The sequence below is a fragment of the Triplophysa rosa genome, linkage group LG12, assembly GCF_024868665.1.
Source record: "Triplophysa rosa linkage group LG12, Trosa_1v2, whole genome shotgun sequence".
In the NCBI taxonomy this organism is placed as follows: Eukaryota; Metazoa; Chordata; class Actinopteri; order Cypriniformes; family Nemacheilidae; genus Triplophysa; species Triplophysa rosa.
This window is the reverse complement of record NC_079901.1, coordinates 16,240,147-16,264,386: the sequence shown is the minus strand read 5'-3', so window position 1 is coordinate 16,264,386 and position 24,240 is coordinate 16,240,147. Positions and strand designations below refer to the sequence as shown.

At 37.4% G+C, this 24,240-nt stretch overlaps 1 protein-coding gene across 1 annotated transcript in view; it reads left to right on the top strand.

Annotated features, from left to right (window-relative positions):
* ranbp10 (RAN binding protein 10) overlaps positions 1–24,138 on the top strand; it is a 37,729-nt gene extending 13,591 nt beyond the window's left edge. The window contains exons 4-15 of the mRNA XM_057348174.1: positions 10,954–11,121; positions 11,273–11,295; positions 11,393–11,577; positions 11,780–11,892; positions 12,638–12,746; positions 14,440–14,588; positions 14,882–15,074; positions 16,902–17,038; positions 17,637–17,782; positions 19,674–19,785; positions 19,960–20,103; positions 21,601–24,138. Coding sequence (XP_057204157.1) covers positions 10,954–11,121; positions 11,273–11,295; positions 11,393–11,577; positions 11,780–11,892; positions 12,638–12,746; positions 14,440–14,588; positions 14,882–15,074; positions 16,902–17,038; positions 17,637–17,782; positions 19,674–19,785; positions 19,960–20,090 — 1,466 coding nt within the window. The 3' untranslated portion in view covers positions 20,091–20,103; positions 21,601–24,138. The remainder of the gene's footprint in view (positions 1–10,953; positions 11,122–11,272; positions 11,296–11,392; positions 11,578–11,779; positions 11,893–12,637; positions 12,747–14,439; positions 14,589–14,881; positions 15,075–16,901; positions 17,039–17,636; positions 17,783–19,673; positions 19,786–19,959; positions 20,104–21,600) is intronic.
* The last annotated feature ends 102 nt before the right edge of the window (positions 24,139–24,240 follow it).

Below are 24,240 nucleotides of genomic sequence, written 5' to 3'. Positions count from 1 at the left end.
GATCACAAAGACTTGAATAATTCATAAATGAATGCTAAAATGAATCCAATTTTAGCAGTTGCCAGTGAGTGTGAAGCATCTATGGGACCAGATCATTTAAAGATCCATTCAGTTATTTTATTCTCATTAAAAGGCTTTTCCTCAAACAAACAAAAAAAGAACAGGGCGCACAAGTTCTATTAAGTTAACATTAATTAATTAAGTAAACCTTTGAAGAATTTGAAAAATAGATTTAGAAGTGTACTTTCTTTGACATCCAGAAATCTTATGGATTCTATTCCTACAAGTTGAAGAGTATAGTCAGACAAGAGCCTGACTGAAGGTCTGGAGAGAGAAAAAAGTATAGAGATCATTTTGGGCACAGTTGAGGTCATTTCAGCCTCCATGACTTTTCTGACCAATAAAACCCATGCTTATTGGCTTTCCCACTGCACCTGACACCTTTCAAATATTTTGGAGCAATCTAGTGAATTCGGCATGTCCATGCTGACTATAGCTTGTCTTCATTGACCCCTGTGCCCTGTGCTGAAACCTCTGTGTCAGAGTGCTTTGGAAAATAGTGGAAATGTAAACTGGCTCAAGCATTTTCTACTGTCTATGGTCTCTTTTTTAACGGAACAAGGCTCTTCACTGGTGTAATAGATGGAATATATTTAGTTCGCATTTAGAGGTTTTCTCTAGACCTAATGCTCATGTAACTTTTAAAGCCTGGTGCTTTAAAGTGGTTGGGATGATGTAGTGCTGTGTTACATAGTGAAACTGGTTCAGTTGAAAGCAAAAAATGCTGATCTCTTTTCCCACATTTGGCTAGTAGAGACCTTTGGTCCTTATGGTTATGGACAACCTGGAAGGGTTAACAATGAAGACTTTTTCCTAAAAGGTATTTGAAAATATAAACAATAAATGATTAAAGGGACAGTTCACCCCCCCCAAAAGAAATCTGTCATCTGTTCATCAACCTCCAGTTGTTCCAAATTTGTAGAAATTTCTTTGTTCTGATGAACAAAAAGGAAGATATTTGGAAGAATGCTTGTAACCAAACAGTTCTTGGCCACCACTGACTACTTTAGTAGAAAAAATACAATGTAGTCAAAAGTGCTTTCGTAAATTCTTCAAAATTTAGAATTTTTTGTGTTCAACAGAACAAAGACATTTTTCTATTGTTTGTTACAAGCATTCTTCCAAATATCTTTCTCTGTGTTTATCAGAACAAAGAAATGTATACAGATTTGGAACAACTTGAGGGTGAGTAAATGATGACAGGATTTTCATTTTTGGGTGAACTATTCTTTCAAGGCATGGTAAATAAAGTTTTTTTTAAGAATGTTGTCAACCAAACAAGATTGTATAGACACAAAACCACTGAGACATTTCTCAAAATATCTTATTTTGTGTTCCACAGAAGAAAGAGTCATATACAGATGTTCAACAACATAAATAAATGATGACAGATTTTTTATTTTTGGGTTAACTGTTTAATGTGACCTTGATATAACTATATGAAAAGTTTTAATATCAGTTTTAATGAAAAGCAAGACTTATGACTAGGGCTGAAACGATTCCTCGAGTTACTCGAGTAATTCGAATACAAAAAATAATCGAGGCCATTTTTGTTGCCTCGAAGAATCGTTTAATCCATTTAACTACAGTACACACAGAGCACTGCGTTTCCCCACAGACCGTTATTACTGACGCACAGCCCGCTAAACTCTATTCATGTTACAGGGCTCTCAAGTCTCACTCATTCACCGTGAGACACACACATTTTAGTCTGTTCACACGCTCACACGTATTTCTCATGCTGATAAATAACTGATAGCTTATTGAAATGGTGAACTGCTATTTTACTTAGTTTTAGTCTATTTTGCGAGTGAAGCTTGTTTTCCGGCTGCATTGAGTCCATAAAACTAGATGCGGACTAGTGGATGCCGAATCCTGTTATTTACACATGCCATCTGTATGTTCTGCGTGTCTGAGTGATTGAACTGCACAGTTTAACGTGCTACACGCGTAATGCTCGTTAATTTTTCTGCGTCTGCGCAGATGAACTTCATCTCCAGAGTTTATTTCACGAACATTTTATAGTTTGAATGAAGAAACTGACATACTAAAAAATAAGCGTCTTCCGACAACCTGCCAGTCTGGATAATTCGGCATTTTATGTGGACAAATATATTACCATTTAATAGTAAAAAAAAAGAAACTAAAACTAATTTAGATAAACTAAATGCATCATGCATAAGCTGAAGTTAGTTGTTTACCTTTGAAATTATTCTTTCTATTTTTATTAATGTTTCTTATTTATACATTTGTATTATATTGCATTTTGAATGTAATATGGCAATGTAATGTATTAAATGGGTTAACTTTTCACAGATATTAATGTGTGCAATTTCAGCAATACATTTTTTTTCTAAAAAGGAAACAAATTAGTTGTTCAAGAGACCTGTCTTATTTTCTCTTGTATATTTAGTATTGCTCTTTAATAAAGAAAAAGTATTTATTATCCGAATACCTGATTAATCGATGGATATATCAGTAGAATACTTCATTACTAAAATAATCGATAGCTACAGCCCTACTTATGACAAAAGATTATGTGTACTCCAAATATATTGAGAGACTCCCTATCAAAAACAAAATTCTTGTAAATCAGTCAAATAAGTTTTACAGACACGTGTCATCTATCAAGAATGTATGATGGTGCTTTTCAAATGAAGCTTGTGTTGTCACTAAGCATGTCTGCATTTGTGTATGCATGCGTGCAATTTAAGTGTAATGGTTTTACGCTCCCTGTTGACCTCCGTGTCTCTGATCCTATACTGGAGCCCTGCCCATTTCATTAGCATGAAGGGAACACTGAGCCCGGCTTTAGCCGTAATAACCCTGCCTGCACGGCTCTACAGATTAATCTAATACCACACCGCTTCCCACACAACAAACCCCCGTCGCCCACACTTTCTCTTTCATCACTGTTTGCATCTGTTCAGTTTGTCATTCAGAGAATTCAGTTGTTTACTCTCTTTCAAAACCACATGATGACTGAAAATATAATTACAAATACCATTTGTTATCATATAATTATATTTGTACTGGGCTGTACAGTGCGACATACAGTATATGTCGCACATGCTACGAAAAAATCAGTCACTCTGTGCTATGAATAAGTTTAAAAGTGTAGCACGCGTGCGATATAGTTTGCCAGGTGCATTAGACAGAGCTGCTTGTTTGTGTGAAGTGCGTTTGTTGTTGTGCTTGTTCGTGTGTGAGGTTAACTAATGGCACACCACTATTTATTTTCGTTTTTATATAGTTTTTGCTATTAAAACTTGTTTTCCGGCTACATCAAGTCCATTGATCTAGAGCAGAAGTTCTCAAACTTTTCAGATCAAGTACCACCTTTAATAAAATTAGTTGTTCCAAGTACCAGTTAATGACCGCCATAGAAAATAATATGAATAAACACTTAAACTAATCGTAATACACAAATTAAACAAATCTTTTATTTACACCTTTTCCTCCAATTCTAATGTATTTTTAACAATACAAACACTTTTTTATTTACCTGCTGTTTTCAAACTAAATAACGTGTTTTTTTCCATGTTTTTCAAGTTAGTCAGCAGTAATAGTGGACACAAAACAATTTTGTGGGGACTTGCAGAAAGACTATAAACTTCCACAAACAATGTGGAAAGAATATTTAAAATGGAAGACAAATAAATACACGTATACTTAAACATCAAGAGAACAGCTGTATATAACAAACAGAGACTTACACTTTACTGCAGCGGCTTTTGTCAAAGCGGTGCGTCAAAACTAAATCACAACGCTCGCTTCATTGATTTAACCTCGAGTAGATGCTGACATGTTGAATTAGCACTTTACAGCAATAACAAGTACAACAGCTCTAAACAGCGGTTCAAGTGCAGAAATAAATAAGAAACTCAATTTGCACGCAGCTGGTCGGAAGAGAGAGAGTGACGGACTCACAAACGCCTGTCTGCTCCCACTCTGTGTTTGAGTTGCCTGTCACGTGCCTGAGTTGCATCGACCAATGATAAATAAACAATAATTCATACAACTATTTTAAAATTGCAAATAGGCTGAGCTGAGATATATTTCATATTTATCAATCATGTATTAAACAGTTTAAATTGTATTTAAAACACGAAATGTACATTAATATATAGAGTTTTTAATTTTCTGTCGTCGTCACGTACCACCGGGGTCTCTTCAAGTACCACTAGTGTCTAGTATCACTAGTATCTTACTATACGAGGACATAAACACATGAACTTCATCCACAGAGTTGTTCTAAGTTTATTTTACGAGCATTTCACTGTTTGAGTGAAGCTACACAATGAAGCTCAAGCGTCTTTGCGACGACCCGCCAAAATAAAAGTCTGCTTAATTTGAACCAGATGATAAAATAATTAACTTGTAGTAAATTTATAAACTGTAGTAAACACTATAGTGTACTTTAATACACTGCCCGTCCAAAAAAGAGTCACCACCTGGATTTAACTAAACAAATAAGTAAGAGCCTCCCATTGGATTGGAGGTCTAGGTTCAGCAACGTTGTGTGCCCAAATGAGGTCAGCTGACTACCTGAATATACTGAATGACCAGGTTATTCCATTAATGAGTTTTTTCTTCCCTGATGGCACGGGCATATTCCAAGATGACAATGCCAGGATTCATCAGGCTCAAATTGTGAACGAGTGGTTCAGGGAGCATGAGACATCATTTTCACACATGGATTGGCCACTTCAGAGTCCACACCTTAACCCCATTGAGAATCTTTGGGATGTGCTGGAGAAGACTTTGCGCGGCGGTCCGACTCTCCCATCATCAATAAAAGATCTTGGTGAAAAATTAATGCAAATCTGGACGGGAAAAAATAGACATTCTGGACATTGCAGAAGCTTATCGAAACGATGCCCCAGCGAATGCGTGTCGTAATCAAAGCTAAAGGTGGTCCAACGAAATATTAGAGTGTGACTTTTTTTTGGACGGGCAGTGTATTTACTATAGTAAGGTTCAAATATACCATGGTACACAAGAATTTTACTGACATTTACTGTGGTAAATACTATAGTATACAGTATTTTTATGGACAAAAGTATTTCCTACTCTACAGTATAGTAAAGCATTGAAAATATAGGAAAAGACGAATTTGGTAAAAACAAAAAATTAAATGGCCCTAATTTATTCATTTGTATAACGTTGATGTCCTTTTTCAGTTACCTGTCTATTTATGTGATGACCTGCACTTGTGTTTTCTTAAAGATGATAACAGACGTATACTTGTGCTACAACTGTTTGTCCTGTGCTACAAAACTTAAACCTCTGTAGCACCGGTGCTATATGAAAAAAAAAGTTAACGTACAGCCCTGTATTTGTGTCTATGAAGCTGAGTCAGACTTCAGGCGCGGTCAGTGATGTAGACCGGCTGGCTCCTCCTCTTGCTGGTTTGTGGCATTATGTGGCTTACTGGTGATTCTAAAATTTACATGTGTAAATTTTTAAATCGGCCAGCTGCTCCCAAAATGAACTTCAGGACGGATTTACAATTTTTGTGTTACCTTTAAAAAGCTGTACTTGTTTCATAATTGTGTATGATATGATTTAATTTTGTTAAAGCTGCAGTTTGTAACTTTTTTGCCTTAAAATGTCCAAAAACCACTAGGCCAGTGTTATATATTTTGTTCAGTTGAGTACTTACAATATCTCAAATGTTTCCAACTATTTGTAAAAATTGTCATTTTAACCAGTGACATGGGCCATGTCTGGCAGTCGCCTGTCAATGGCGTCATATCCGAGTTACCAAAGACACTAGATGGAAAGCCTGCAAGCTTCAGCGGAATGCAGGAAAGGAGACTAGAGGCTGTTATATGATTGGCTGAGGTGCCTCACGTGATTCGTGTAAGCCGTTAAGCTTTCTACAGACCTTGCATCTTCCTAATAACACAGTCTCTGGCGTTACCCTCGGTTTCCGCTTTTACTGCTGTAGAAACCATGACAACACAGTCTCGTAGATGGATGTGAAAGTATTAGTTTGGAGCGTCTATCAAGCAACTATCTTGTTTTGCACAGTCGTTATGGAGCACAATTATTCTTTACTGTTTGCAGCTGGTTCTTTCAACAAAGACATTTTTACTAGACAGAGACGCTGATCTTGCATGTGTTTTACTAGACAGGTGAGCAACTGTTTAGATTCCTTTACTGACAGAAAACGTATGATTATTATATCGGATCAACAAGGTTAGTCTTATTGTTTGAATGTCTTTTTCTTAAAGCGGAGCTATCATGCTATGTCATGCATTCTGACGACTTTACACTGTTAAACGTGCAGGCTTCTCATGCTTAACATGGTCAACTTGTTAAAAAAAGAGTTGGACGTATGACGTAGTATTTCTGTACTTGATACACTCCCCCAGCACTCCAACTTGTTTCAGAAAGTTTTTTCTAATTCTGGATCCCTGTGTCGTATTAGCCAAAAGCACTGCAAGGCGAAGGCGAAAGAGCCAACCGACGAGCGAGACCCGCTTACCATCAAGGTTATCTGCGCTGCGTCAAGATGGGCTGCACTGCACTGCACTGCAGCTCGTTACTCTTGCGATAGTGAAGTTTAGGTGTGTCTGTTTGTTTACTGCATTTCAGTGATGGATGTTATATAAACGGTGGTTATAACGCTGGATTTGGAAATCGTTTGAAACTGATAGATGGCGTGGTCCCAGTGCTAAAAGATGCCGGACATGAACTGCATGCGGTAAATCAAACTAAACTAAAGCCCTATTCGCACGGGATTAGTATTACCCAGGGACCTCTAGTCATTTGTAATAATTGCAGAGGTTGTCTGTGATCTTAATCCCGTGCGAATCGGCCATGTCTGTAATTTGTAAAGAAAACATTCCCCCACAAATTACATACCATATTTTGACGAACACCGAGGTCCTGTGATAATATTAGTCCTGTGCGAATCGGCATCTCTGTGATTTGGGGGGGCTCATATATCATTTTTCAAGGTTTTATCCACCGTTTGCGAATAATGGAGGCTGTTTTGAAGTGTTTTGGTATTATTTCGGGTGCTGGGTCATATCCATAAGTTACCATGAGTCTCCAGTTTGTTTATTTATCATGGAAACTCTCGTAGCATTTGAGACCCGCGATCGCGGTGATCTGTCCGGTTCGCGATCACGGGTTTTAAATGCTGACCGGGTACCGGATATCACCATACAACTATAGGCTATACAAATTATATGCAAAGCCTTGCCATCACATCCGGGAAATAAGTCAGTAAATTTGAGTAAAATCTGTCATGAACAAGAACGAACTCAACTGCGAGGACAAACAACAAGTTTTATTTAGCCAGAGAACACATGTAAGAAAGTCAGTAAGCAGATATTCCTAGGGACGTGATCGTCCGATGAGATCCCCACGCTGCAGGTGGAGCAGATGAGAGAAGGCAGGAAAACAAGAGACTATAGCGTTGGAGTCTGAGATGAGATCGTTGGCGTGAGAATATTGCTAGGGTCGAACAAGACGACACGGCTATGACAAGACTGAGACTAGACTAGGAATTAGCAAGAAGCCAAAACGTGGCGCAATTCACTCTATGCACGGCCACTTCCGCGTTTAGACTCAGTTGTTATCTAGCTTCCGGCGTGCTTATCAATGCGTGCTTACAACCAATGGTTGCGTTTTAATGAGCTGCCGTTAGGACACAGCAATATTGAGACGTCGCACCTGCACGACGAAGGTATTTAAAGCTTCTTGAACTCATTAATACAACGATGTATTGATAAAATATATAAAACAGGTATGCAACAAAAGTTAATATATACTGTATATATAATATAATATAGTTAAATGAAATCGCTAGGTAATCAAAATATGCGAATATAATATGGGAATATGCGGAAAAAGACCACTCTAGGACCTCGTTTTGCTGTGGGAGAATGCTATACCGGAAGCCCGCGTAAAACTGAGATATGGGCGGAAATACGTAAGCAGCAGGGCGTGCATACAGTGAATTACACACAACGATCTGACAAAGGACGAGAGAACACGAGAAGCTAAAATAGAGGGAGAAGCGATTAATCAAACAGGGAACAGGTGAGCTTCAATGAAGGCGAATGGGATAACAAGGAGGGCGGGGCAGGGACGCGCATATGGGGAACTGTCAAACACACACACAAGGAAAATAACAGAAATCGGCCTGATCAGACCGAGGACATGACAAAAATCACAGGCTTCATTTATCCCGTGCGAATGCGCCACATGAAATACAGATGTGGGGAGGTCATTTCTAAATCACGCGAGGTCCCCAGATAATACTAATCCCGTGCGAATAGGGTTTAAATCATACGTCTGTGTTTTGTTGACAATCGGCGTGTACGTGCATAATGTACAAAACACGAAGGGATTAATGTGTTGCTTGCTCGTGCTGTAGTTCCATCCCACTCGTCTTACCTCTAGCATCTCGTGTTTTTCCGGAAATAATCTTACAGCTGTATCTCTCTTTTATTAATTTGATCAAACTAAATACTTGTCAAAGATACGACGTATGCAATACTACTGCATAGGCACTCAAGATTAATATGAGATTGGCAGAAACTGTCTGTGATACGCGATCTTTAATTTAGCACGAGTGTCATGTATATATTTACTGAACAAGCAGTAATCGTTTTTAGATCATCTGACTAAATAGTAATAAATTAATTTTATGAATTACGTCTAATGAGTCTAATTCATTATAATGAAATAAAATAATGTCATCAAACAACATTTATAAAACTTTATGGTTACACTTTATTTTACAGTGCCCGTGTTACAGTGTAATTATACATTTAAGTACTGAGTAATAAAAAGCAACTACATGTACTTACTATAGGTTTAGGGTTAGGATTAGGATTAGGGTTTGGGTCAGGGTTAGTTACATGTAATTATGCATAATTTATAGTAAATACTATAGTAAATAAATGTAACATGCGTAACAAGGGCACCGTAAAATAAAGTGTTACCAACTTTATTACTTTACATCATCCATAAACGTGATTTCTCATTCACGTCCAATTTATTATTATTATTATTAGTGGTGGAGTTGACAGTTCCCATTAGTCCACGCTCCTTCACAGCATTATCAAGCTACTATGGCAAGACGAATTAGCTTTTAATCATTCTCAGGATATGAATTTTTGATATCAACAATTCGATTTTTACTAGTAGAAATTATCATTCTTGATATCAAGAATGGAATTTCTACTAGTAACAATTGCTGTTTTTGATATCAGTAATTACATTTTCACTAGTAAAAATGTGAATTCTTGATATCAACAATGACGTCATCACTCGCAGAAATGTGTATTCTTGATATCAACAATGGCGTCATCACTCGCAGAAATGTGTATTCTTGATATCAACAATGACGTCATCACTCGCAGAAATGTGTATTCTTGATGTCAAAAATTGAATTTCAACTAGTAAAAAACGTACTTTTTGATATCTGTAATTGCATTTTTACTAGTTAGATGCTACAATAGGCTGCCATTCAAATTCAATTTCAGATATCAATAATTCATTTCTTACGTGTTAAAAATCTTATTTCAGATATCAGAAATGCAATTCTTACTAGTAAAAAACATCATTTTTGATATCAAAATGTAACTTGTTACTAGTAAAAATGCCAATTTTGATATCAAGAATTCAATTTTTACTAGTTGAAATGCTCATTCTTGATATCTGTAAATGAATTTTAACATGTTGCATTTGGTATTTCTTATATCAGGAAATATATTTCAGATATCAATAAATCTGAGAGTAATTGTAGATATCTAAAAAGGCTTTCTTACTAGTAACAATCACATTGTTGATATCAAGAATTAACATTGTCACTAGTGAAAATGTAATTATTGATATCAGAAATTGGCATTTTTACATGTAGTAATTCAATTGTTGATATCAAGAATAGACATTGGCACTAGTAACCACACAATTGTTGATATCAAAAATGATGTTTTTTACTAGTAAGAATTGCATTTCTGATATCTGAAATAAGATTTTTAACACGTAAGAAATGAATTATTGATATCTGAAATTGAATTTGAATGGCAGCCTATTGTAGCATCTAACTAGTAAAAATGCAATTACAGATATCAAAAAGTACGTTTTTTACTAGTTGAAATTCAATTTTTGATATCAAGAATACACATTTCTGCGAGTGATGACGTCATTGTTGATATCAAGAATACACATTTCTGCGAGTGATGACGCCATTGTTGATATCAAGAATACACATTTCTGCGAGTGATGACGTCATTGTTGATATCAAGAATTCACATTTTTACTAGTGAAAATGTAATTACTGATATCAAAAACAGCAATTGTTACTAGTAGAAATTCCATTCTTGATATCAAGAATGATAATTTCTACTAGTAAAAATCGAATTGTTGATATCAAAAATTCATATCCTGAGAATGATTAAAAGCTAATTCGGCTTGCCATAAGCTACGCTGTTGTTGATGTTGTTTTGAACATATCTGTTTTGAATGTGTGCCCTCTTTTTTTTACAAACTGCGCTTTTAATTCGACTTTGAATTCACTTGATAATCTACCACATATTCTTTTTTGTCTTTCTTTCTTCTGCAGAACAAAAAAGAAGATATTTTGAAGAATGTTGTAACCAAACAACATTGACCCTCATTGACTTCCATTGTATGGACACAAAACCACTGAGACATTTCTCAGAATATTTTTTTGTGTGTTGCACAGAAGAAAGACTCGTATGAGGGTGAATAAATGACCTGGTTTTTATTTTTGTTTTTTGTTTAAATTCTTTCCACAGGTTTCCCATCATTATTAATGCAGAATAAAGTAGGCAGATTCTGTCTGGGAATTTTTGAAAGGAACAGCTCCTTACTTAATTACTCTGTTTCTCCCTTTCATCTCAGGTTGGGACAAGCACTCCTATGGTTATCATGGTGACGACGGACACTCCTTTTGCTCCTCAGGGACTGGCCAACCGTACGGGCCAACCTTTACAACGGGTGACGTTATTGGCTGCTGCGTAAACCTTATCAATAACACATGCTTTTACACCAAGAATGGACACAGTTTAGGTAATAGTTATTACTTTCATATTAACTTGAGTACTGAAGTTTCTTGACTTGTTCTACATAGTAAACCTACTAGTTCTAGGTAATGCAGTAACTAGTACTACATCTCTGAATCAACATTACTAAGCAGCTCTGAATTTTTGTGTTCTTGTAGGTGTGGCGTTCACAGATCTCCCGGTAAGTCTTTTCTTCACTCTTAAAGAGACAGAATTCATAGAACTAATTATAGATCTAATTGCTCTCTCTCTTTGTCCTTTTCTTGGTCTCATTACAGCCTAACCTGTACCCCACAGTAGGGCTACAGACACCAGGAGAGATAGTAGATGCTAACTTCGGCCAACAGCCTTTTGTGTTTGACATTGAAGACTACATGAGCGAATGGAGAGCTAAGATCCACAGCATGATCGCACGCTTCCCTATCGGAGAAAGACTGGGAGACTGGCAGACAGTGCTACAGAAGTGAGCAGCCAGTATTAGATATCGCTTTATCGCCACTTTATTATGTTCTTTGGTAAATTCCTGGAAAATAGTCAGGATATTAAATGCGTGCGTGCGTGCGTGCGTGCGTGCGTGCGTGTGTGTGTATGCAATGCAACGCCGTTTGCATGCTAGTTTCTGCTTTCAATGATAATCTTTATTTTGTTGCTGTTGCTGTTTACAGCATGGTGTCCAGCTACCTGGTGCATCATGGGTATTGTGCCACAGCGATGGCCTTTGCCAGAGCCACAGAGACCATGATTCAAGAGGACCAAACCTCAATAAAAAACAGACAGAGTAAGACATCTAGTTTCTTTTGTGTATGTCCCTGGTATTAAACAAAAACATGTTTCTTGAGCTGTGAAGAATTTATATTTAAATACTTGGTTCCTAGGTTTGTTATTTTGTGTTCCTTGAACGGTTATCAACACTGAATATTTAACGTTCACTTTGTCATTACCATAATTATTTTGGACTGTCTACAATGTGTTTGCTAAAGCTTGTTGAAAGCACATTTCATTAGAAAGGCAGAGGCATTCAGTCTTATGTATAATGTTTCTCACAAAGTAAGGCAAAGCCTATGTGACTGGAAACAGGGTCATAATATCAGGAATCTCATTTTCTTTGATATATTAAGAAAAACTGAGTTCAGTGTACTATGAAAACATAATAAAACGTAACTAAAAATGTCCTCCTCAGATCAAAATGATTTATTGAAACAAAACTGCATGAAATTGCCTCGGATGATTTTTTACGCATCGTTCATGAGCATATCACTGTCCATTTAAAAGCGAACTTACCTTTCTTAACGGTTTGAACAGCACATTTCAGTATGGATTTACATTTTACATTGAGAATTGACATTTTTGTGCATTATGCGATTGCATTCTTAGTGAAGGATGCATGCAATACTGCCTCAGAATTTGGCCAAAATTACAAATTACAGGACAACATGATTAGAATGATGCATTTTAAAATAATATTCAAGTGTACATGAGGAAAGTTATACATAAAAAGTGTAATATGAATTTATGTTTCACAGGAATACAGAAGCTGGTATTGGCAGGACGTGTTGGAGAAGCTATTGATGCTACACAGCAGTTGTACCCCGGACTGCTAGAACACAACCCCAATTTACTCTTCATGTTAAAGTGAGTTTTTCTACAAACATAAATTGCATTGAGATCTCTGAGGACATCACTGTGTGCGCGCACGCTTGTTTCTACAGTATGTGTGAAACACAAAAGGAAATGCTTAAAACCTCAAGCAAGGTGCAGGTCTTCTGTTCCCTTGGGCTCACTAAAGCACAATGCAACACAAACATTCAGGTCTGAGATTCATAGTCTTGAGATTATCTATTAACTGGGCCTTAAAAAGAATAAGGGCTTTCTATAGTACCCTATAGCATTGCTAGATAATATTCTGAGGGAAATAAATAAATCAAATTTCATAAAACACATACATTCTATATAGAATACATTATACTGTCAAGGAACGCGTAGCGAAGAACCCAAGCGCAGGCAGCGGGGATGAAGGGGTTAAACAAAAGACTTTTATTTAAATAAACAAAACAAAAACCCACGAGGGGGTGTAAAACAGGAACATAACTAAGATACAAACATGAAACAAAAGACTTCCCACGTGGGGCAAACAAGAAAACTAAAACCGCAAAAACCAAACTAAGGAACTCGACCAAACGTCTTAAATAAAACCACGGCAGGATACAACACAAAACTCACAAGCCAACGGACAAGGTACGGAGCAGGACATCTGTACATACAGGACGCACAAGGTACACGTACATACACAACGCAATCCACGAGCAACAGGACAAAGAAACATGAGGGCATTTTAAAGGCAAGACAAACGAGGGATAATCACACAGGGCAGGTGGGAAACATTAGACACGGCAGGGAAGCAATACAGGAAACGAGAGGGGCGGGGCCAATGACAAGACACGAGAAAGCACATGAGATGTAAAAAACAAACAACTCATGGCTTTCTCACATAAAACCTAAGGGCTCCGTCCCGATCCTGCCACACGACTAGAAATTCAGAAACAAGAAGGCAGGACCATGACATATACACTGTATTATTTCAATTTTTCCAAAAGATGTACATTGATGTTGAAGATGTTGCTCATCTTCCAAAAGATGTACATTAGCGATCTGTATAAATGAAGAGTTTGGTTCCAAAATGATGTTTTTTGTTGTGCATTCCAATTATCAATCAAACTGCAGTTGGTTTGTTTTGATTTAAGCCATAGTAACTCAAAACATACAGCTAACTAACACAATAAAACACAATAAAAACATGATAACATAATAAAAAACATGGTTTTGGGACCAAACTCTTCAAATAATTGTATGTAGGTTTTTATTCAGACTTTAGTATTTCATTGCTCTCTTAAGTGTGTGTCATTTTATATAAGATGTACATTAGCGATCTGCATAAATAATGCATAATAAATTCCAGCCGTGATATCTAGGCAACAGCAGTCTGAGGTGTTAAATGTTTATCGTATCACTGTTCACAATCACAATATTTGACAAAATAGTCACAGTGTGCCAAATTGTGCTGCTCTGGTTTTGTCTATCGCCGTGGAAAGAAGTGCGCTAACTCCTCTCTCTCTGTGATGAGGAACAGTTGAATGACAAGCGCATGGTTTAATGACAAGCGCATGGTTTAATGGATCGCTGAGCCTGCAATGTCAGTCAGGAGGCATAATGGATAACAGAAACCTGGTTGTCAGGCAATTTAATAGATTGGCAGGTCTGAACCTGAGTGTTTCTTGGTGAATGTGGGGTATCCGGTCTGAACAGTGATGTTGTTGTCCTCCCTCAGGTGTCGGCAGTTCGTGGAGATGGTGAATGGTACAGACAGTGAGGTACGGTGCTTTAGTGTTCGCTCTCCTAAATCCCAGGACAGCTACCCCGGCTCCCCCAACCTGAGCCCGCGGCACGGAGCTACCAACACTCACTTGCACAACACGGGTAACACACACTTTAGACACTGTAATATTCAAAACCAAATTTAAAACTAACGCAAGTTGTGTAGAACTTTGTGAAACACAGATCCCATGGGGATCCATAGAACTTCCTCTAAAATTCTGTGGGCTCAGATATCCTGCTTCAAGAACACACTTGTAATAAGAAGTGAAACAGATGGTTTATTGAGTCATTCGAACAGCAGTGGGCTGGATAATGTCGTTTCATAATTTAGCTAATAGACTTTCATTCATAGCGTCTCTTTATAGTTCTAATGGTTGTCTCTCCTCGTGACTCAGGAGCAGACAGTCCCACATGCAGTAACGGGGTCACCCCTCCTAACAAAAATAAGAGCCACAACAAATACACAGGTGTAAGCTCCGCCTCCTCTTCTCCATCCTCCTCCCCGTCCTCCGTCAATTACTCAGAGTCAAACTCCACTGACTCCACCAAGTCGCAGCCCCACAGCGCCACCAGCAACCAGGAGACCAGGTCTGTGTAATGTGATTGTTGTTTATGTGATGAGTATTATTATTGTTTTATTGATTTATTTCGAACAAAATATATTAGGGATGCACCGAAACGAAAATTCTTGGCCGAAGCCGAACATGATGTGAAACACTTGGCCGAAGGCCAAATAATACCGAACACCGAAAATGGGTTTTTGCATTTCTTCTATTTATTAAGCTATTCTTTTCACTATTGCACAAACTGAATAGTCAAAATGTGCTTTTTATAATTTGTCTTGCTTTTCAATAAAATACAATACAACTTAATATAAAATTGAGCAAAACAAAGTAAATTCAAACAAAAAATTGAGCCCTCTCCCTTCATGAATAGCCTATATTAATTAGGCCTATAAGTGACTGCTAAAAGAATGTAATATAAGTTACTCTGTAACCCTACAACAAAACACTTCATTAAAAACTGTCATTCCACATTAAACCTATAAGCAAAAAATATGAATAAACTAAAACTGTTGGATTATGATAGGCTACATTGCAAAATGATTTGAGAAATAAAAACATCCAATGCAAGCAATTCTGACTGATGCTGACTGACAACCATTATAGTTCACGTCTCTCCTCCAAACTCCGCCCACAAAAGCTGACTGTTCTCTCAGAAAGTGCACTCGTGGATGGACAGAGCATACTTTGACAAGTTGTTTAGTACAGGGAACTGTGTGCACGCGACCACTGTATGATGTCAAAGGATGTCGCGAGCGGCGGGGCTACTGTCAGACAGCCCGCTTCCGTCTGAAGTAAAGTTACCGACCGGTAAAGACGCTTTCATTCGGAAATTTACTTCCGTGCGGCTTGTCCGTGCTGTGTCTTTCTCTGACACTTTAAAATGCTCCACACACACACACACACACACACACTGCCAAAATGTTTGCTGCAGTAATAAAGCGCACGCCTGTCTCTCTCTCTCTCTCTCTCTCTCTCTCTCTCTCTCTCTCTCTCTGCGCTGGTTGCTGCTTGATCGTATCACGAGTCATGTTCGGTAAAATTTATTCGGCCATTTCACATAGTCATAAACATTTACGGTGGCCGAACATTCGGTGTATCCCTAAAATATATATATAAAACAAACACACACAGAGTCTATGTTGCCGTGTAACAAAAACAAAATACATAAAACATTTAATCACAGGAATCTGCAACAAAATTGAAGTAAGTCCGAAACGGAGCAGGATGAAGCGAAAGCTTATTAATTTCCTGCCCCATTTTACACATCCACATAGTTCCAATACCTTGAGTCTATACAAAAATTCTCAAAAAATGTAAACAACCAAACAAAACAACAACAAATGTATCGCAATGCAACATCGCCTACATTCTAATCAGACAAAATAACATCAACATTTCACATTCACCTCTATGTTTTTATATATCTTTCAAATAAATACTTTTTATACAACCTTTTAAACCTTTCATTGTTCGAGCACTGTTTTAACACCTGCTCCAAACCATTCCACAACCTTACTCCACAAATGGAAATACACATACTTTTTAAAGTTGTTCTTATTTGAAGTTTTTTAAAGTTTAATCCTTCTCTCAAGTTATACCCACCCTGCCTTTCCTTAAACATTTTTTGTAAATTTTCCGGAAGCAGATTATGTCTCGCTTTAAACATAACTTGTGCCGTCTTAAATTTCACCAAATCCATGACCTTCAATATATGTGACTTCAAAAATAATAGTATGTATGTAATAAAACAAATAATTCATCATTGAATAGGCTGAACAAAAAGTGTCTATAGAATTCACTTTGTTTCATATGACGGGGGCCAACTTTGTTTTTGGCTGTGAATTGACAGTGACAGTGAGATGGAGATTGAGGCAGAACACTACAGCAACGGCGTGGCAGAGAGCTCGACTCGAATTATGAACGGAACATATAAACATCAAGAGATCCTGCAGGCGGATGACAGCAGCGTTGGCAATGGAGTAGCAGGTACAGAACTCGCTCGAATGTTGATGAGAATGTCTGACGAGAATGTCTGAGAATTCTTCAGAAACTCTTTTGTGTTTTACTTATTTCTTATTCTTTCTTCATTTTGGTGTGACTGGTTCTTTCTCTGCCGTTCTTTCATTTCCCCATGAGAGCTTCTAAATTCAGCTCTTCTATAATTCAGCCCATTAAATGTTTTTTTGCTCTCCAAGGTTACAAAAAATCTTCAAAAAATGATCTTGTCGTTTTTAATAGTAGCCTGACATCCACTGTGGAGTTATCTTGTTATGTTTTATGATTGTTTGGATGTTTGCATGTGACTTTGCTTTGAAGCCATTTTCGTACTGTTTGCTCATTTTTGTCCACGTTGTTAGTTCAAGGAGCTGGCATGACATTAAATCACAGAATAAACAAACACAAACTCACGCACTCTTGGCAGTATTTATATCCCCAATGACTGTTTCACTGGCTCATTAAACATAACTGCTAATGAATAAAATAGAGCTAGGTGAGTTTAGCAAGCAAAATAAAAAAAGGAAACATTTTTACCACAACATCTATGCGGGCAATTTAACTATGCGAGCATATTTGTGTGTGCTAGATGACAGCTGCAGCTCCAGACAGCTGTGTGGAGGAAACCAGGCAGCCACAGAGAGGATGATCCAGTTTGGCAGAGAGCTTCAGGCCCTCAGTGAACAGCTCTGTCGCCAGTACGGCAAGAACGCCTCTCACAAAAAGATGCTGCAGGTAGGAGAAGATGAGGGAAAGAAGTGGACAGAGTTCCCATACGTATGGAAAACCTGAAATTAAATGGACAGGTCACCCAAAAATAAGAATTCTGTCATCATTTACTCACCCTGGAGTTGTTCCAAATCTGTTTAAATTCCTTTGTTCTGATGAACACAAAGAAAGATATTTGGAAGAATGCCTGTAACCAAACAGTTCTTGGCAACCATAGACTACCATAGTAGGAAAATGTACAATGGTAGTCAAAAGTGCCCCAGAACTGTTTGCTTTTCTACATTCTTCAAAATATCTTCTTTTTTTTACTATGGTAGTCAATGGTGGCCAAGAACTGGTTGCAAGGATTCTTCCAAATATCTTTCTTTTCAGATTTGGAACAACTTGAGGGTGTGTAAATGAAGACAGAATTTTCATTTTTGGGTGAACTGTCCCTTTAAGACTAAATAACAATGACTATTTTAGGGGTGTAACAATATATCAAAGTATCGTATATCGCAATATTAAAACATAACAAAATTTATCGTTGAGCTATTAAGATATGTATCGTAGAGCTATGGCAAAATATTTTTAAATGAAATATTTTTTTTATATTTTTATGTTAAAATTCAGTTTTATTTTTCAGTGACAGATCTTTTCAGTTTTTATTAGTTTACATAAAAATGGTTAAATTAAACCTTGAATGTTGTAAATTCTTTAACAAAATAGTGTTACTAAAAATTGTTAATGTTTTGGGGAAAATCTGTCAATCAAGTGTCACTTACATAATTTTTTTTACAAATATCGCGATGTAGTCATAACCGTAAACCCTGTAGCGTGTATTGTATTGAATCGTGAGCTAAGTGTATTGTTACACCCCTACTATGTTTACATTCACCCTCATAATGCGATTATAATAGGATTTTGGCAATACTGCGATTACACTTAACCTCATGTAAACGCAATCATTCGATTTAAATAATGTGATAAAGCTCATAATCGCAGTAAGCATAATCGAAGTAACATATGTGGCGTACGCCGGTTTTAATCGTAATATGAACGCATATAAACACCTTAATCGCATTTATGCTGCTCTGATCAAGGTGTGCATGTGCTTCTGTCACGCACCTTAAGCGCAAATTCATGGTAAACATGACAGTCCGAAGTTTAACCGTCAACTCAACTTGCTGTCAGCAGTCTTTTCTCCTTACCATTGTACAGAAACGGCGCGAACGCGATGAACGTACAGCCCCGTTGCAGAGACATTTTCCATCACATTTCTATATTCATCACGGCGCCGAATAACCATAAAATAGGCCTACATCCACATAGCGGTGTTTTGTATTTGACGAGATTCACGCGAATATATTAAAACTATAGCCAGTAACACACACCTACTGTATCCGAGAGCATCGTTTGTGCTCTGTATTATAGCATATAACCAGACTAATAAAACTTCCATGTAAACTGGAGCAAAGAGGTGTTCTCAAGTCACGTAAACATGTTACTGCGATTACTCTGATTATTGGAAATAATCTCATTGTTGGTGCGCATATAAATGCAGTCAATGTTAAGGAAACTATTCAGATCAATTGGTTGAAATTTATTTAGCAGAACAACATAATAAGAGAGAGCCCTGTGATGAAGATTGTGACCACTTTTTTCTTTATTAAATATTGCTGATGTAGTCTGGCTGGACCTAATATTGTGTCTATCAAATATGAGCATACAAAGCAAATCTTTCCACTTTTTGGAGAGCTTGTATTACTCAGACTCCTGTGCTGTGGTACTTTCTTCTGTTTGTCGCTGATGATAATAGACACATTGGAAGTGTGAAGGTCATTAGCTCTGCGGGTAGCAGTACACTTGAAGCCTCTGTGCCTGCTGGCATGTGTACATGTGTGTCTGTGTGTCTTAGGATGCATTCAGTTTGTTGGCGTATTCAGACCCCTGGAACTGCCCCGTGGGCCAGCAGTTGGACCCCATGCAGAGAGAGTCGATCTGCTCCGCTCTCAATAGTGCTATTCTGGGTAATGTTTTATGCAGAGATTAAACGCGTACAAAACCTCATGTAAACATTTTTATCTTGGCCTCAAATTTTGATGTAACCATAGTAACAGAGGCAGATAAATGAGGGCTAACTAGGATGAAATTAATATTTTGATAATTCCTGTATGTTTAATAGTTGTCTTCTCTTCATTCAGAATCTCAGAATTTGCCCAAGCAGCCTCCTCTCATGCTGGCTCTGGGTCAGGCCACCGAGTGTGTGCAGCTGATGGCCAGGGTGCGCTCTGGGTCCTGCTCCTTCGCCAGAGTTGACAACTTTTTGCACTAGCCCCGGTCCCCAGGTGAAAGCACACTGCTATCTGCTGCTGATCTGACCTTGTGTGATCTGTCTTACATGATTTATATGTTGTCTAGGTCTTGGAAACGTTTAGGATAAAATGCATATACACTACCGGTCAAACGTTGTGTGAAAAGTGAAAAGTTTCTTATTCGTCTCTTTTTTTGATATGAACGTCCTTAAATGTCTAAAACTGGTTTTGTATAGAAGAAAGACCATTTTGTTTCAATACAAAATTGACATTTTATTTAATAAACAAATAATGAGAAGATCTAGATATCGGTCTGATATCGATCAAAAAATAAGACCAAATTAGACCTAACAGTTTCAACAAATGAAACGTCCTAAATCACAACTAATAAGCTCTCCCTATTCTTCATAAACATTTACTCAGTAACTTTTAATCAAAGTCACTGAGTGCAGCTGTGACACGTCAGAGGGAAGACCTGGCCCTCCCGGCTGAGACTGGTTTCTCCTGAGGTTTTTTTTCTCCATTTATTTGTCATTGGGGTTTGGGTTCCTTGCCACGGGCCAGTGTCGGCTTGCGCACCGGGAGACTGCATTTATTAGATATTATTTACTAGAATGATATTGCTTGTTCAATAGACACCATGCACTGTGTTTTACCTTTTCTGTTTTTCTTATTTTCTCCTGTAAAGCTGCTTTGGAACAATGCACATTGTGAAAAGAGATATATGAAAAAAATTGAATTGAATTAACTTTGGCTGAATAATGAAGGAGCACATAGAATAGATGCATCTCAGGTTGAAACCTCAAGAAGCTGTTTGATAAAAGAAAACATTTCAGCAAATTCTAGGCAAAATGTGACTACACTAATGATGCTAACATACAAAGGTGATGTATGTCATTTTTGGAGGATCTATTGACAGAAATGCAGTATAATATACATAACTATGTGTTTAGAGGTGTATAAAGACCTTACACAATGAAGCGTTATGTTTTTATTACCTTAGAATGAGATATTTCTATCTACATACACCGCAGGTCCCCTTGAATGTAATTTGCCATGTTGTTGTATCATTTTTATAGTAGCCCTAAATGGACAAAATGCTCCACAGAGCGTTTTCGCTCCACAAAGAAGCGAAAACGTGATAACATAGTCCTGTGTCAGCCACTGTAGTGCTTTGAAAGAAGGGGGTGGAGTGAGCCGTTGGTTGCAATTCGCAATCTCACCGCTAGATGCCGCTAAATTTTTTAATAGATTTTTTCCCTTTTTTTTAGTTGCAAAATAATACCCATAGTTCTTTTTGCTTCATTTCATCATTTCGATGAGTTTAGTATTACTGTATTTTTAAATCTGGAAATAATTAAGTAAATAAGTTTGACAGTTTGTGTAACATCAGCATCAATTCTAAAATTATAACTTTTTTATATCTGTCCACTATAACCCATGTAAAATACAAATAATACCATAGTACTATTGTAATACTTTAAGAAATCAAACATCTTGACTGCTGACTTAACTTTATATTTTCCACAGGCCATGTTCGGGACAGCTAAGAAGAGGACTCCAAGTGGAGGAGAGCACGCGTTTGAATTGGTGTGTCGCTTGCCGTTTGCCAGAAGCAGCCGAGCAGAACGAATAGAAACATGAAAAGAGAGGCTTCTTTTTAATTTAGTATTATCAAATACAAATTGTGTGACACTATTTAAAACGAATTCATTATTCCGTTTATCTAGTCATTATTATTTTAGTTTATATTTTGTCCGTTTGTTGTGCTCATCATGAAACAAATCAACTTCCCAGTTATTTTGTCGTGGGTGAATTCAGTGCATAGTATTTCAACCATACCATATCGAGAACACACATAATGGTAAGTTCCTACTGAATAAGAGCTACATCCTCGGGTTTCTCAGACAGAGCTCAGGTATTTAAAAGAATGTTTTGTCTTCAAGAGTGCGATATTCGCAGAAACAGATGTTGCTTTACCAGACCATACTGTGGTTTTTAAAGCAGGTCCTTTTCTACGTACAAGCAAATTTAGTTTTGGGTCGACTCAACCGTACCCGCCCCTTTATGAAACTGATATTGCGCATACGGGAGTTTCGTGTGACTTGCAGCGTTTTTGTTGAAGGGATGAGATGATGCATGGCTCCTAGCATCTCACCTTTTAAGCTTCCTTACTATCTGAGACACCAGCACGAGATTCATTAGACACAATCACACAGTGACTACGCAAACTTGGGTCCAATGTAGGTGAATTATATTTCAAACTTTTCCCAAAATGATCTATTTTACTGATGTTTTATCATCTTTATCGCAGTGGGTATCATGCAAATAGTTGACTTTTTAAGTTAATAGGTATATTGAATTTAACGCGATTTTCTGGTTTTTGTGGATGTACCAAATAAAAACAAACGTTTCTGATAAAGAACATTAAGGTCAGTGGTTTGGTTACCGAGATGAGGCTTGCAAGCTAACTTCTTATACTGCTTCTGTAAGTTTTATACCGGTGTGAATAGTTTCACTGTGTTGATAGCCCTGATTAGATTACAGACTGACACCGTTTCAACGTTTGTTTTTGGTCATTTCATTGGCTGTTACGTGGTCTAGTTTCATTTCCATTGGATGCACTGTACTTCAATGAATGCATGTGGCGCATTACTGTATCCGTCTACCTCTCCTCTTCAGTAATGGAGGGGCAGAAAACTTGCAACATGCAAGACATTTTGAATGACCCTGGGGTTCCTCAGAAAACGCTAACAAAACGAGTATTTATTTAGTAATTAGAACATCTTAAATCACAGTTGTCTTTGACCTACAACTTTACCGCAACCTCATATCAGTACCCTTCTAAGTGTGTTATTAACAATAGCTCAGGCACTTAATGCTCATTTTTATGTCTTTTTAGCAGCCGGTGTTTTCTTTTGGTTGTGGCGTCACTCCCCTCAGCTCTTTTTTAATCTAATGGTCCATGAAGGAAAACTGTCCCGACAATCCCACATGTCGACCCAGCATTTCAGTCAGCCAGCGCGCCGTCGTGGTGTTGAATGTAGCTTAGCCGATTTTATTCTAGTTTTTTTTTTTTTTCACATTTTTGTTGCTGGCCGTTATGAGATTGTTTGTTACATTCCCTTACCTACACCTGCTTTCGTGAGTTCAGTTATACCTCATTTATTCTTTGGACTGTGCTGTCAAGCTTGTTGTATCATGTCAGGTCTTCAAATGGAAAGTCTGTGTAGTGCAGTAACTATATTGGTTGACCTGATGGTCTGGTAGGTCACAGAGGTCACGGGGTCCCACTTACGCTCACACATGCTCCTCGGTATCTAAAATAAACGTTTTCGTCTATGAACCTACATTATAGAAATAAGGCAAGATTATAAACACAGACTGAACATTACGCACCACCATTTATGTCTCTTGACACAGCCTGATCCCCAATATTGTTAGTCAACGTATTGAAAAATTTCACTCAAGTTGATGGAGTCCATCCGATCATTAAGGGGTGGTTTCTTGTTGGGGATATCACGTGTACTTTTTCCTGTCCGAGTTCGATACAATGTGGCTGAACAGAGAACAGCTCGGACACCTATTGACCTGTAAGTTTTAGATCTTGGGGCAGCTTTTTAATGCCAAATGTTTTGGAACTCGTCGTAGTCTAACTAAAATGTGTATAATGTCATTTTAAAAAGAATCCATCTTAGAACTTAATACCGGCTTTAAATAGGGACCTACGTATATATGCGGAAGGGAAGAAAGTATCCAAAATCTTCCTGTCTCCAGTGACGTGGGGCGGGAGAAATGGATTACAGCAAGCTGTGCACAGTTTAATTTGATTATGATTTTAAGTTGATTTGAGTTTTATTTTAGCAATTGTGAAATGAGTTACCCTCTACTTAGCATGAACCTTTAAAACCTTTAAAACAACATAAAAAAGAAAAACAATAAAAAAAAATAAAAAGAGACACCTATGTACTGGAAACATAATACAGAAATATTGTACTCATTTAATTTTGACAGAATTATTTTTATTAAAATACACATCCATGAGCAAAATGGTGTCTTGTCTTTTGTATCATTTTGCAGTTTTTTCTTTGCTCATCACTAAGTGAAAAACACTAATACTATTCTTTGTAAAATGCATCTGTATTCTGCTGCATGTGTTAAAGTATGATA